This window comes from Eptesicus fuscus, chromosome 13, assembly GCF_027574615.1.
Source record: "Eptesicus fuscus isolate TK198812 chromosome 13, DD_ASM_mEF_20220401, whole genome shotgun sequence".
NCBI lineage: Eukaryota > Metazoa > Chordata > Mammalia > Chiroptera > Vespertilionidae > Eptesicus > Eptesicus fuscus.
Genome location: NC_072485.1, coordinates 32,841,698 through 32,858,089, shown reverse-complemented (window position 1 = coordinate 32,858,089; position 16,392 = coordinate 32,841,698). Strand labels below are relative to the sequence as shown.

General features: G+C 43.4%; 1 protein-coding gene across 8 annotated transcripts in view; it reads right to left on the bottom strand.

Annotated features, from left to right (window-relative positions):
* Nucleotides 1-16,392, bottom strand: part of RAB30 (RAB30, member RAS oncogene family) — a 74,248-nt gene that overhangs the window by 12,127 nt on the left and 45,729 nt on the right. For 6 of the 8 annotated variants that reach the window (XM_028158359.2, XM_008150024.3, XM_028158361.2 and 3 more), the window contains one exon: nucleotides 930-1,030. In XM_028158359.2, coding sequence (XP_028014160.1) covers nucleotides 930-1,022 — 93 coding nt within the window. In that variant the 5' untranslated portion in view covers nucleotides 1,023-1,030. Of the gene's footprint in view, nucleotides 1-929; nucleotides 1,031-1,276; nucleotides 1,670-2,090; nucleotides 2,233-16,392 lie in introns of those variants that run through there. The other 2 variants (XM_054725863.1, XM_054725864.1) reach the window with 2 other exon arrangements.

The following is a 16,392-nucleotide window of genomic DNA, read 5'->3' as shown; positions in this document are numbered from 1 at the left end:
CTGATTGGTTTAATTTGTATTTGAGTTTCAACAATTGAATATAAAAATCAAAATAAACGAACAAGAAATCTAATGAACAAAATAAACTGATGAATAACATAGAATCAGAGGCATGGAAACATGGGACAGATGGACGGAAGGAAGCGGGGAGAAGGGGTGGGAAGACATTAACCAAAGATCTTACCTGCATATATGCATTACCTATGGGCACAGACTATAGGGTGATGAAGGCCTAGGACAGGGTGGGAACTGGATGGAGGGAGGCAATGGAGGGGGAAAGGGGACATCTGTAATCCTCTCAACAATAAAGATTTTTTAAAATTAATATTTAGGTTTAATGTGATATCCAGATTCATTTGTTTCCTCCTTTGGATTATTATTAATTAATAATATATTTATTAATCTAATAATTTGTTTTTTAAATCCTCACCTAGGGAAGAGAGAGAGAGAGAGAGAGAGAGAGGGAGAGAGAGAGAGAGAGAGAGAGAGAGGTGAAAGAGAAACATGGATCAGTTGCCTCCCATATGCACCCTGACCGAGGATTGAAGTTGCAACCTAGGTATGTGCCCTGACCAAGAATCAAATCCAAAACCTTTTGGTGTATGGGATGATATTCCAACCAACTGAGCCATCTGGCCAGGGCCTAATCATCTATTTTTGATGCTGCACACTGAAAACAAAACTACTTGCCCCTTTTCATTAAAAGAAGCAACAAGACCATGGGAGGGTGGTGGTGACCCAGAGAGCCATGCTCCCTTGAGGTGGTTTAAAAGCTCTAGCCTAGGCTACAAAGCTGGTGCTCTTTCAAACGGCGCGTTAATAACTGGCAGCCTAGAGGCAGGCGCGGGGCCAGTCACCTGTCCTGTTATTTCTCCTAACCGAACAGGCCACACCGAGAAAGCCAATCCTGGACTTGCGAGTTCTCTTACCTGAGTGAATCGTCGGACTAGGCACGTCTTCCCCACACCGGCATTGCCAATTAAAACAATTTTAAACAGGAAATCATAATCTTCCATACTCATTTACACAGCTGCAAGGCAAACAAACACAGGCAAGAGTGAGATGGGGCCTGGTCAGACTTGCCCACAGAGCTGAAGCTGTGCCGGCCTTGTCTCCTCAGGAACAGCGGGTCTGACTCATTTGAAGAGCAATTTAATGCTCCCCTCTGGTGACTCTGCTGGTGAGAGAGGAACACAGGTGTTTGGTCACAGATGGACTTTATTCCTCCCCAGCCACCTCAGACCACGGAGAGTAAATGACACAGATGTTCTTTCACCTGGTAACCTTTATACTTCCAAGTAGTCAGGTCGCAGGTCGCTCGTGTGATAAGATGTGCTTTCGCATGGAAAGGAGATTACAGATCTATGTGCAGAGAAGTCGGGGTGCAAGGCAGCAAGGCAAAGGAGAGTCCATCTCTTTCTCTCTGAATTTCTCACTGATCTTCCCCAAATATCAATTAAACACCTTCATCATTCCTCTGTCCTAAAACTTCACTTGCTATATACAGTTATTTGTTCAAATGTCTATCCCATCCTAGAGGAAAGGGTTACATCTTTCAGCTCTATTTTCCTAGATCATGGGACAGAGTTACACCTAGTAAATGACTACTCTAGAATGAAATAATTCATTAATGGTCATATTGCTTAAGTTATAGGCCTTAGTTTCTCCAACTGTGCTAAGAAGAATACTATATGCTCTACTTCAGGGGACTGTTGTGAAGACTAAAAAAAAACCAACAACCTATAAAAGAGAGTCTTAGAATCCATAAAGCCCCATCCTAGTGAAAATTACTGTAGTCTACTGAGTACCTACGATGGTACTGTGCTAATCACCATACAGAGATCTCTGCCCTCGAGACCAACATGAGAAAAGCTAAACAACAACAACAAAGTTCAATTCAATTTCAATCGTAGCAAAGCTCATTTCATAAGGTGCAGGCAGAACAAGCCCCGTGGACTCTGGAAGAGGAGGGAAAAGGTGACAGCAAGCCATGAGGGGAAGGATGCTTGGAGAGCTAGAGAAGCCTCAGCCAGCTGGGCGGCAAATGACTCAGGGTTGCGGGGCAGAAGCAGAGCCCACTGTACTGTCACCTGTCAGGTAGCAAGAGGAGGAGGTTCCCTGTATGCAAAGGTAGTGTTCTCTGTGGATCGTAATTTCAACTGGTCCTTGGAAAGATGACTTGACAACCAGGCCAAATGCAGCTGGCAGCTCCTGGGGTTCTGTCTCAGCTCAGCGGACCATGAAAGGAAAACATTTCTCTGTCAAGAACCTGGGTCCATAAGGAGTCACTGTACTTGCTATATGCCAGGCAAGGTACTTGGCACCTTATGTGTATTTCCATTTGTTTTCATAAGTCTATGAGGCGGGTATTTATTTATGTTCCCTACTTTACGAGTGAGTAAAGGGAAGATAAAGGAAATTAAGAGGACAGCCTGAAGTCATCAAAAGAACTCTAGCATTGCAGCCAGAAAAACCTAGGTTCACACCCTGACTATACTGCCTTTTAAGTCTGTGCCTTGAAGGATAGTGAAAATGTTTTAGAGTCTTAACTTCACCACCAGCAAAATGGGGTTGATAACACCTATACCACAGAGTTGTTATGCTTGAAGTAATTAATGAAAAGCCCCAAGGACAGTATCTGGCTCTTAGTCACCCCAAATCCTCACTTTGACTCACACACTTTTCATGGTCTGGTTTCTGCCTTCATTATCGCCAGCACCATCTCTGCCCATGCTCTCGGCTCACTAGATTTCTTCAGTTTCTTAAACACCACACAGAAAGCAACCTCCCCTCACTGCTCCCAGCCCAGGTAACTTTTATTCCTCCCTTAGATCTCAGATGAAAACATTGCTCTCTCTAGTGTGCTTTTCTGACCTATGAGGGGGACTGGGCATCCTGCTATATGCTCCCACAATACTCTTCTCCTCTCCTTTAGTAGTACTCATCATGCTTTACTGTACTTAATCATATATCTGTCTCCAACATCATGTCTCAGCCTGCTCATGGTCCTGAGTGTGTGTGTGCGTGTGTCTCAGCACCTCGGCCACACACACACACGCGCACACACACACTCAGGACCGTGAGCAGGATGAGAGTAACGAAGTTGTTCAGTCCTGATCCCAACCCATCCCCATCATCATCATTTCACTATATATTATTAATTCATTTCATCCTCCAAACGATCCTATCTGGTGGACACTATTAGCAGCCTATCTTGACAAATGTGGATACTGACGCAGAAGAGAAGGTAAATAAAAGTTAAACCTCACTTAAGTTGTTAAGACAGCCTAGGTTCATTTCCCTGAACTACTGCCCTGTAGTGCCTTTCACAGTACCTGGCTCATAGTAGGAGCTTAAGAAAGATCTGACACATTAAATGATGAAGGGTAAGCACTTAAGAAACATGTGATTTCCATTCTCTCTGTGGCTTCAAATCCAAAACTCTTTTCCACTGCACTGTAGTAATCTAAATAAGAATCAAGGTCAAACTCTGAATAAAAACTCAGGAACAGAGTATATTCATTAAAACTCAAGCTGTTAACAGTGAAAAGAAAAGAAAACACAGAGACAGCACAAGCATAGCAGAAAGATTTGAGGCTCTGTGGACCACCCATGGACCACAGCTCACTGCTTTCATGAGCCTATAAACAGGGAACACAGGATGGGGCTGCATTCTTTTTCTGAGCTTGGACTGTTTGCCACACGTTTACTTCTCCATCTTTGGCAGAGGTCAAAGAAACAAGCAGAGAATCCAGAGAACAGCATCTGTACTAATAATAGAGGAATATGCAAATTGTCTGGGACACCATCACAGTAACAGTAATGACCAGCAGGCTGTGTGAGGTAACCAGGCCAGCAGGGGCGTTAGTGAGGGATGACCAAACGATTGAACAGCAGAATGCATAGGGCAACCAGGCCGGTAGGAGGGTTAGTGAGGGATGACCAAACAACTGAACAGCAGGCTGTGTGGGGCAACCAGGCTGGCAGGGGGGACAGTAAGGGGCAACCAGGCTGGCGGGGGGAGGAAGGACAGTTAGGGGCAACCAAGCCAGTGGGGGTGGACAGTTAGGAGCGATCAGGCTGGCAGGCAAAGGTGGTTAGGGATGATCAGGCTGGCAGTGGGGGGGGGGGGGGCAGTTAGGGCCAATCAAACAGGCAGGCAGGTGAGAAATTAAGAGCCAGCGGTCCTGGATTGTGAGAGGGATGTCCGACTGCTGGTTTAGGCCTGATCCCCGGAATCAGGGACAGTTGGACATCCCTTGAGGGGTCCCAGATTGGAGAGGGTGCAGGCTGGGCTAAGGGGACCCCCCCCCCCATGCACGAATTTTGTGCACCGGGCCTCTAGTTCAAATATAACAACCTGAGGAACAGGGCTCCTAAGAGAAGGTTAACAGTGCCCAAATCACGCACCTTCAGGAAAGGAAGGCCAAGAGTTACCTGGTCCAAGTCCACGGTCATCATCAAGTCTCATGTAGTTACCACCTGGAGTGAGCCACAGAATAAAAATTAAGGCTCTTCTCCTTTATATAAGAAATTACTTTAATGCTCTATTGAATTTTTTTAAAAATAAACATCTGGGAGGAAAGTGTTTGGAATCTTTAAAAAATGCAGGCTAAGGCTGGACTATAAACTCCAGGTTACCTGCTGTGGTTACTGTTTTCTTTCTAATAGAAAACGCAATGCTGAGTGAAAAGCTCACATAATTCTCTGGAAACTGCACTCTGAGGAAGCCCTTCTGCTTGGTGAATAATGTAACAGCTCAGGCATCACCGATCACCAGGTGATGAGGCAGCTTCCCAGGAAGGGAAACCCATTCAGAAGCAGTCAGTTACACCCATCCCTAAACAGGCAGCAAAGTCACACCTTGTCTGGGAAGCAAGCACCTGCCAAGACATGCCACTGGCCAGGCGCTACTCTAGAAACTGTATATTCTATTATTGATGATGATGATGATGATGATGATGATAGCTGACACTCAATGTTTATGATGTGCCAGGTTCTATTCTACAGGTATTCACTCATTTAAGCCTCACAACAACCCTATAAGGTAGGGACTATTATCATCCCTGGCTTTCAGAAGATGAAACTGAGGCACAGAGAGGTTATGCTAAACATTTACAGCTAGTTAGTCTTAGGACCAAGATTCAAACCTAGACCCATCAAACTCCAAAGCCCAACTCTTTCTGAAGTAGATGCCGCTGCCCCTTGCCTCGTGGTTAATAGCACTGCTCTATCTGTCATGAGGGCGGAGGCTCAGGTGAATGGAAGCCCAGCCCCTTTGAACTACAGTGCTCTAGAATCTCCCCGCTCTGGAAGCAGCACCCCACATTGATAGGTTCCCACACTGATTCCAGATCATACAAGCACTGCTCCTCACTGTGACCTCTGAAGTTTCTTTTAGGAGCTGGACCCAGACTTTTCCCTGCATAACATGCCCACAATTCCACCATCATTCATCCATGTAACCAAGTACCAGGCACAGGGCATAGAGACAGGATCATGACCCAGATAAACAAGCAAAACCCCAAATGACATGATCGCCACAATAGCTCTAAATAAATGGAGATATGCCTAAGGTTCAAAACAGGACAATTAGACAAAGGAAAGAAAAAAAATGAGTTTAAAAAAGATACAGGAACTGTGTACTTTGCAAAGCTTAAAAAGAAAAAAATTGGGGGGGGGGGATGGGAGCGGTTAATGGGGGGAAAAAGTGAACCTATGTAATACTTTCAACAATAAAGATTTTAAAAAAAGACAAGAAAAAAATTCTGAGCAATGTGATTTTGGCAGCATAAATCATTTATCAAAGTGACCTTTTAAAAAACAAAACAAAACAAAACAAAACAAAAAACTGTTTCCACCGTTGTGCATCAGAACACTTCCTCCTTGCCCTTCTGGTCTAGTATAACAGATAAAGTCAAGGCTTCTGGTGAATAAAAAGCAAAATCCTTGTCCTGCCTTCTGATCCACAGCCCCCGCCCAAGAAAAAGATAATTTGAGGACATGTCCTCACTCAAAAACCATCGTCTCACTCAGGTCCTCTCCCCTCTCACAGTCTCAGCTGAGACCCTGAAAACGGGGAAGGGGGGAGTGGGAGGTGAGGGTTGGGTGGACAGGTGCCACTCCCCGTCCCTGGACAGCCCATTCTCTCATACCACACAGGCAGCATGACAATGAAATCAGGAGACCCGAGTCTGCTACAGAGCTGTGTTAAGTTTCCTCCTCCATAAAATGGGGATACTATTAGAGCCTAGATCACTGAGTTGCTTGGGAGGCAAATAAAATAATAGTGATCCTTTTTAAAATGAAATAATCACATTTTTTAACCTTTCTGTCAAGTCATATATACAGATTACAGGACATACAGCCAAACAAAAAGGAAAGAAAAATCACCTATAATCTTTCCCTCTCCACACCTCTTCCTGGGGATAAGGACAGTTAACGTTGTGGTATATACATCCTTCTAGTTTTTTTATTTCTATATACTCACATCTATGTGTACATTTTATAAATGTATGGCTTTAAAATAAAAACGGAATCAGCCCTAGCCGATTTGGCTCAGTGGGTAGAGCATTGGCCTACGGACTGAAGGGTCTCAGGTTCGATTCCAGTCAGGGGCATGTGCCCAGGTTGCAGGCTCGATCCCCAGTAGGGGGTGTACAGGAGGCAGCCAATCAATGATTCTCTCTCATCACTGATGTTTCTATCTTTCCATCTCCCTTCCTCTCTGAAATCAATAAAAATATATTTAAAAAAAAAAACAAAAACAGAATCATAACATTATACAAAGTTGTTGTTTTTTTCTATAGAGAAGTATTTTCCCAAAACCCAACATAAGAATTCATGGTCTACATGAATTCAGCATCCATTCAGCATTTGCTCCTATAACCTTAAATACTCAGAAATGGAGAGGAGAAGGATAGTGACATACCTTTGAGAAATACTACATACTACAACCCAATGTTGGAGATTTAAAATGTGCTAAAAATCCCATAATTAAGAAAACTGGCTAACCTTGTTTAACCCAGGGTTTACCAAGCATGGTTGTAGCTCAGAATTCTTTTCTCATATAACACTTTTTAACATCCTTTGCTACTAGGGCTCCATTAAACATTAGTGTAGTCAATGCTATTTTATAGCATTTGAAATCGGAGCCATACAGGTAGGGTTGCTAGATGAAGGAAGGAAGGGAGCAAGGAAAAAAGGAAGGAGGAAGGAAGGAAAAGAAGGAGAGAAAAAACACCAGTTAAATTTGAATTTCAGATAGCAACAAATTAATTTCAATATGTTTATTCCAAATATGACATGGACATATGAATAATTTTTTAGTATAGTAGTGTGACCCAAATACTGTGTGGAACATACTTACACTAAAAAATTATTGGTTGTTTGCCTGAAATTCCAATTTAACTGGGCATCCTGTATTTTATCCGGCAACCGCACCCAGGGAGAATTTGAGTCAGCAAGTCCAGTAAAAACAGAGGCCCTGAACACAACACCAAGCCCACCCAGAAGCTGCGGAGGGAGATGGGCAGAGCATAAGAAACAGAATACGCCTGATGAACCCAAACAACCAACCAGAGAGAATAAAAAGGGGCAACACGTGACACTGAAGAAGGCATTTCTGAGCTGGGGGGCTCTTTAAATGCTGGGCCACTCTTGGGGACTGGGCTGGGTCTGGCATGTGGGGCTCTGAAGGCGAAGTCTCTCCCTCCTGGACAACCCCAGCCACTGTGGGCCTTCCTCCAAGTACATCTAGGCGCGTGCATCTGCCTGGTGGAGAAGGGAGTGCTCTACATGTCTATTGCCCCAACTGTCCTTAAGGACAAGAAGCATGCTTCAACCAGACACTCGTGTCTTTATATCCCACCGCTGTGCTCAAGATGCATACACTGGATTGAAAGCATTTGATCCATCTTTTGCTCTAACAAGGTTCTGTCTCAGGAAGCTCATTATTGCTTAATTACCAGAAGGCAATTACTAAACATTATTATAATCAACTGCTGCAAGCTCACTTGCTTAACACCGGCTGTTAATTTCATGTTATTGCAAGGTAATTATGCTCCTTGGCTAGGGGTGTCAAACACCCCCCTGTGCCATCCCTGCTCCTCATTTACTGGGCCATATTCTTCAGCTTTTTTATATGGTCCCTTACAGGGGATCTGCCAATATCTCATGGACTGGCTCTGATCATTCAATATGCAGGTGAGGAAACTGAGGGTGTAGGTGACAAAGTGACTCACCCTAAATCACACCCTAGTGAGTTGCAAGGTATCCTCTGTCTCCTAACCACCTGGAACTTCTCCCCTTGTTGGAACACATTATGTAGTCCCAGGTTCCTGAGAATGTGGACCATGATTTGAACACTTAATATGGGCCAGGAACTAGAATGTTTTCCATATATAATCTTACTTAACCTTTTCAACAACTCCATCAGGTAATTATTCTTATTCCTATTATACAGATAAGGAAATTGAGCTTCACAGAGGTTAATTAATTTGGTCAAAATTAGAAAACTAGTGAGTAAAAGTACACAAATCAAAACCCACATCTTTATGGGTAAATGTTAAATTGGAATTCTATCTCACTCTTTATGCTAAAATAAATTCTAGATAAATTAAAGATTTGGATTTTTTAAAATAAAAGCATGAAACTACTAGAAAAAAGCATGATATATGCAAAATCTTAAAGTGGGGATGACCTTCTAAAACTTACTCAAAATCAAGGCCATAAGACATGGGTGGGGAACCTTTTTTCTGCCAAGGGTCCATTTGGATATTTATAACATCATTCACAGGCCACACAAAATTATCAACTTAAAAATTAGCCTGCTATATTTGGTCAACATTTAATTAACTCACCCCTAATGCCTTGGCAGAGCCAGACCAAAGACCAAATGATTTCGCAGGACTTACGCGACCCATGGACTGAACGTGCCCCACCCCTGCCATAAAATAGATTGACCAGTGACTAATTAAATCTTTTAAAAATTCTATATGGCAAAACAACAAAAATGAACTGACTGAAATACAACTAAAGGCTAACTTCCTTAAATGCATGAAGAGTTCCTCCTACAAATCAATAAGAAAAATGGAATAACACAAGAGAAAAAATGGGTAAAGATCGTGAGCAGATAGTTTATCAGACAGGCACTTACATATTTTTTAATGATCAGCTTCACTCTTTAGAGTAAATCAAACTCTATAAAATTTATCATTCATAATTGTAAATTATAAGTTTTAATTTTAAATATAAATTATAATTCATAATGAAAATTATAATGAATGTTTAAACAGAAACCATTGTTCATTGCTGATTGGCAAAGTTCATTCTGTATTGGCGAGACTATGGAACCATGGGGCACTGGTACACTGCTGGTGCGAGGTAAGTCAATGCCACCTCTATGGAGGGCAATACTGATTTAAAACAGAAAGGCTATTACAAACCCTCTGACCAGCAATTCCACTTCTAGGAATCTATGCTACACTTATACTGATGCATGTGTACAAAGACACTTGGAGTAGAATATTCATTACAACAGTGTTTGCAACAGCAAATATGAAACAATCTAAAAGTCCAGCAGCAGGAAAATAGTTGTACATCAACATACCATGCAGCCTGCTATGGACATCTGCAATGTGCATTAAATGAAAGAAGGAAGGTGGAAAGTGGTGTGTATAGTATGAACAGGGGGCATATCATAATTTATCTGTGGAAGCATGAAGGCTCTCGGGAAGGATACAAAAGAAAACCAGCAAGTGTTTGCCTCTGGGGAGGCTGAGGTATCTAGTTCTTTCTAGGAAAAAAGATAACCTCCAAATCCTAACAAATTATACCCTGCCCTTCTATTCAGTCTACAGTAGTGCTTAATACAGTGAGAGAGGCCCTTTTTCTTAAAAAAAAAATCTGTTTGGGGTGCTCTGTTTCTCTGTTCTTTTCTTTGTCTTCTTTGCTGCACCCTTTCACATGACACAGAAGGACTATCCCACCTAGACTCTGGGTACCACTGCTTCTCTATTAAACCATATCTCAGGCCCTAGCCGGTTTGGCTCAGTGGATAGGGCATCAGCCTGTGGACCAAAGGGTCTCGGGTTTGATTCTGGGCAAGGGCACATACCTTGGTTGCAGGCTCCTCCCCGGCAAAGGACATCTGAAATATGCATTAAGTGGTTAGGGCTCGTGCAGGAGACAACCTTTTGATGTGTTCCTCTCACATCGATGTTTCCCTCTATCTTTCCCTCTCTCTTTCACTCTCCCTAAAAATTAATGGGAAAATATCCTTGGGTGAGGATTTAAAAAATAAATAAACAAACATATCTCAGCACAGCAAGTCCCTACACTGTAGATTCATTCTTTCAGACCGATTTCCCTCAAGACCAAGTATCCGGTGTATGACAGCCAAAACTGAAGGGTAGAACAATAGTGTATCTGTGTCACTGATAAAAGTAAAACTCTGGCACATGTGTATCATGCATTCCCGCTCTGAAATTACTCTCACTGTACTCTGACACAGAATCTTCCTGAAGAAGCACTCCAAAGAGTGAGTTGCCTCCAGCCATGCAGCATTCGAGCAACAGCCAGAAGAGCATTCATGGTCCTTTGACACCAAATCAGAGCTGCTGCTAGGTAGGATGAATAAGGTCTGCAAAGATAACTCCCTACTGAGCAAGGCCAAGGGCATAACCTCCAGGGAGGCTGGCATGGAGCCATCGATGAGAGGGAGCTCAAAAACAGCCCTTGGGAATATTTTTAAAGACATATAAAATAAAAACTAAAAACAGAGTAGGCCTGAGACCTTCACAGTATTATTTTTAAAAAGCAAAACAATAAAATAGCTTACTATTTATAGTCCTTGTCTGTATTGCCTTTTGTATTTTCCTATTTCCTAGAAATACACAATACATTTGGGATATCAGACACATAAGGAAATTGAAAATTAAGCTTTGAAACAGCACTTCATCAGCATTAACCAAAGCAGATGTCTGAATCAGGTTGTTAAAGTAACAATGCTCTGTCACCTTCCAGAGGGAGCAGGTGTCACTGCCCGGAGCATAGGCTGGGTCTCCTACAGAGAGGTGAAAGGAGAAGGGAGGGCCGGCTGCACTGGATTCCCCCTGCGTTAACTCCCCAGGCAGAACTCATTGGTTTGGATACGAAGCACCTGGGCGCAGGTGCGTGACAAAGAGTCCCGGGTGCTCCTGGAAATACTAGCACCTTGTTTCCTGGGGGAAAAGAAAATTACCCTTCCTACTCACTAATTCCTTTCCAAGATGGAGAGATTCTATCTGCAAATCATGTTTATTGAACTGATCTAAAAAAAGGCCCTTCCAGACCCAACTTGCTGTTTCCGTCCTCTGCACAAGCAGGCAAGGCTCCCTCTGTTGTCCTCCTCCAACAATAAACAATACCACCCATAAAGAGCTGGGTTGCGGAGATGCGGGGGAGGCGGGGGAGGTTGTTCCCTGGCCCTTCTTATTGCTCTCTAAATCAGGGACTGTGTCTAATCTCTCCTCTGCAGAAGCCTTCCTGCGCCTGTCTGGCTGGACCGGAAGGGCCTCCTTATCAGCATCTTCAGTCTCCTCCCTGAGGCTGCACACACAATGCAGCCTGGCCAAGTGGCCAGAGGTCAGGGCTGCAGCCCGCGCTGGGACCCAAGGCCCACCAAGGACAGAGGTGTCTCCTCTGGCGGGAGACTCTCTCTCCAGCGGAACTCTTGTCAGCTGTTTACGCAGATTCCCTCTCACTGGAAGCAGGACAAAGTGAAAGGGAAGAAGGTGTCCACGTGCCCTGGGACTCACATAGATGAGGATAAGCTACAGGAATGCGCTCGAGTCTGTGAAGCTTCTCGGAGAAAACTATCTGTCTACAGCCTAGGAGCTCTACACACACCAGCCCATTTCATCCTTGAGACAGCCCTGCTGGGAGGGGTTTCTTAGTTACTGTTACTATCCATAAGCTTTTATGTCTAAACAACACCTCAGGTTTGCAAGTGCTTTGCTAATTATCGTATCTGCATCTTGGCGAATTCCGATGTGGAAGACAAGGTAGATATTCTTTCTCAACATGGTCCCCCAATACACACACATACACACACAGCATGCCAGAAGCCATCTGTCACCATAGTCCACAGATTTTCTTTCAGAAATGCTGCTTGAATTCCCCCTCTGCTTCAGCTTGTCTCTAACCACACCCACCTGGCTCAGGCCCTGGTCAGCTGTCACCCAGCCTGTCTCCTGTACACTTCTAGCCAGGTGAAGTATAACATGGCACAACTTTCCTCAATAGCAAGTTTTCGATTTTCATCAAACGCCTTAATAATGTGCACACTCTTTGACCTAGCAATTCTGCTTGGGGGACTTTTCCTACAGAATGATTCCAAGATGTGCACAAAGATTTCTTCACAAGAAAGTTCATTCCAGTATGACTTAAAATAAGCCCTGCAAATGGAGGAAGGAGTAAACCGCCATCCAACAACAGAGAAGAGGTTATACTTTCATAGAGCCACATGATGTAACATGATGAAATATATACTTGAAAGGAAATACATTTTTTATTGATTTTCTTTTCTTTCTTTTTTTTTTAAGAGAGAGAGAGAGAGAGAGGGAGGAAAGGAGAGAGATGGAAACATCAATGAGAGAGAAACATCAAACGGCTGCCTCCTGCACACCCCCTCCTGGAGTTGCAGGGGATCGAGCCTGCAACTTGGGCATGTGCCCTGACCGGGAATCGAACTGGGGACCTCAACCACTGATTCACACCAGCCGGGTAGGAAATACATTTTTTAAATGCTTACCTCTGGGTGGTGGGATTATAGCTTATTTCCTTCTTTATAGGTTTATATCTTTCCTAAATTTTCTTCAGTAAACATGAAATTTAGAAATAATACACTTTGTTGAAATACCAGTGACCATCCACTTTCAACTGGCCCTTCCAGAAATCATGATCTTTCTTGGTACAAGCCAAAGCCATCACAGAGTTCAAAGCTGTCGTGCACTGAGCTCACTGCTGGGAAATCACTTTAGGGAAAGAACTGAACCAACTCAAAATGCTAAGTGAACAAAAATGCTCACTACGTCTTATCTAAGAGAACTGGAAACAATCCAAATGTCCAACAAGGGATAGTTCAGCGTGGAACATCAACACCCTGGAATGCAGGGCAGCCGTCAGAAATGCCAATTATGAAAACTATGCAGAAATATGAAATAATGTTGACAATGGGCTATAAAATAAAAAGAATACACAAAGCTGCACTTATCAGGACTGCGGCTATGAAAAATAAGCCTGCATATGAACAAGGGCACTTCAAAAGTAAGAACGTGTGTTGTGTTAGGATTATGGGATTACAAGGAGCTTATTTTTTAAGTTTTTTTCATTTTTAAGTACGTTTTTAACATTTTGCATATACCACCGACATATTTCTTTTAATGTAGAAAACATAGCACAGGGGAAAATACATTACCAAAAGGAACACAATCCCTGTCAGCATTTTGATATGCTTCTCCCTGTCTCTTTCTCCTGTACACTGGGTGGGTTTGTTTGGTTTTTATCATTGTAATCATGTTCAAGTTTTCTTAAAAGTAGTTACAAAATCATTTTGATCTTTTTGGAAGAATCCATGAAATTAGCATAAGATCTGTAAGATAAAAACATCGTGGCGGTTTTTTTCAAGTGCTATCGAGAGATCCGGCCTAATATAATGTCTGTAACAACAACAACAAAGCAGAAATATTTCACCATTGTGACAGAATAGACAGATTGGTCCAAGTTCCTAATGCTTGCAGAAAACCCTTAAGCCTATTTCAGTAGCCATAAACCAGGAGCGTGTGTTACTAAAGCTCATGTAGTTGGAAATTAGAAGGGATTTTACAAGACTGAAAACAGAAAGATGCAATGATGAACTATGTTTTCAGATCAGAAAAAGCTTGAAGGGAACAAATCCAATCGGTCACTGGGTCCAGAATATTTTACCTCTTTACATCTCTCACATCCAGACTCTCCTGTGCACTTGCCCTGACCTTCATGGGGGCCAGCCTCTCACACCTGGGCTGCAGCTGCCCTGTGCTGCCTGCTCTCTCTGCCTTCTTCTCACTTCCCCACTCATATGCAGACCTTCCTCCACTCTGCTGTCATCACGCACAGGCCTAGCTTACATCCGTGCCACTCCTCCTGGGAGAGAAACAGGGACAGGGGGAATCACAACCTAAGCAGCCCCTGGGCTCTGCAGCCCATAAAGAGTGTGGGCCCTGAAGAAAGTGAGAGGAGCAGCTGAGTCTGCCATCACCACTGAGGGGCTCAGTTTCCACAGGAGTGTGACACGCTTTTGTGCTTTCCAAACACCAGGGCCCATCCAGACAAGCCGACTATTCATCTCTTACATGCATGTCTACCAGAGACTGCCCTCTGTTCCAGGGCTGGGGAAGAGCTGCTGTGTTGAGCTGACTGAGACATGAAATGCCACCGCTAACATAGCAAAACTCACTCAGGCACTCCTCACTTCCAGGAGAAATGTAACTGCACTTTTGGCCTTAGATGCTTTTATTTTATTTTTTTAAATATATCTTATTGATTTCAGAGAGGAAGGTAGAGGGAGAGAGAGATAGAAACATCAATGATGACAGAGAATCATTGATCGGCTGCCTCCTGCCTCATCGGTGATTGAGCCCACAAACAGGGTAGATACCCTGTCTGAGAATCGAACCGTGACTTCTTGGTCCATAGGTCACCACTCAACCACTGAGCCACACAGGCCTAGTGGCCGTGGATGCTTTTAGAAACCAACTCCTGTGCAAGAGGCAATGGGACTCCACAGCAACCTTTCCAAAGAGTGAATCTGACCGTGTCATCTCCACACTTAGATCTGCTCCGCTGCTCCCTGGTGCCTATACAAAACCATTTGAAAGGAAGTCCAGTGCCCTGGTGATGAGAGTGAGCTCTGGAGCCAAGCTGCTTCAGTCTGTGTCCTGCCTCTGCCTTTGGGGGCTTTGGGCAAGTTCCCTATCATGCTGGTGCCTAAGTTTCTTTATTTGTAAACAGGGGTAATAACAGTACCTGTTCCAAAGGTGGTTGTGCGATTAAAGGAATTAATACAACTCAGCATGAAGAAGTGAACCTGGCACAGAGGAAGCACTCAAGAAATATTAGGTGTTGCCCAGCCGTTGTGGCACAGTGGTTGAGCATCGGCCCATAATCCAGGAGGTCACAGTTTGATTCCGATCAGGGTACATGCCTGAGGTTGTGGGCTCAATCCCCAGTAGGGGGCATGCAGGAGGCAGCCAATCGATGATTCTCTCTCATCATTGATGTTTCTATCTTTCTCTCCATCTCCCTTCCTCTCTCTGAAATGAATAAAAACATATTAAAAAAAATAAATGTTAGGTGCTGCTCCTGTCATTGCTACTGTTGGAGAAAGTTCACAGTCCCTAGCAGGGCACACAAAGCCATCCACGACTCAGCCCCTGCTCATCTCTCTGGCTTTGTTTCTCATGACCTTTGAGTTGCCACCACCGCTGTGCTGTGACCACACAGCCACACCAGGCTCCCAGAGTGCGGAGCCTGAGGCAGGTTCATCCTCCACACCTTTACTCACACGCCCATTCTCTCCCTGTTGGCTGGAGAGCAACCACACATCTCTGAAACCCTCCTTCCCCCTCCATGTGCATTAGTCACCCTCGCCTTTGTGCCTCCACTATGTTCTACAGAGACTCTCTCCATGAACACTTCATTATCCTCACTGGTTTATGTATCCTGCTTTCCCCACTTGACCTTAAGGACAGAGGCTCCTATGAATTCTTATCTGTGTCCCCATTGCCGGGCACTCAGTTGTCCCTAAATAAATATTTATTCAATAAATGCAAAAGAAAAAGTGATCAGGACACACAAAAAGCTGGAAATACTTTTCAGAGAACCTAAACAACAAGAGAGGAAATCAAACCCCAAAACACTTTGATCCTATGGAGAATTAATTGGCAAAGATCATATAATCAAAGAGAAGAAGAAAATTATAATTTCCCAAGAGAAAGCCAACCCTTGTTATAATGCAGTGTCTCTGTGTGTATGGGAAGGTAGGGTACAGAAGGTACATTAATAATGGTTCTAAACTAGCTTATGTTGACTATTCATTGAATGATGCTTTTTAAACCTTTTCTTCAAAAAACATAGAGTCATAGCTTCACTTTGTCCAGAGTAGGGGTCATTTAAATAAAAAATACTTCAGGGGGTGCAGACTGTAAGAAAGACAACTAACTAATCTTTGTACAATGTCTATGATGAGCCAGATACTTAGAAAATAATAGTTTCCATTTATTAAACACAGTGTGCTCAACACAGAACTATTCACTTTATATGTATTATCAAATTAGATCATGCAAGTCCTCAACAACTCTGAGACATGAG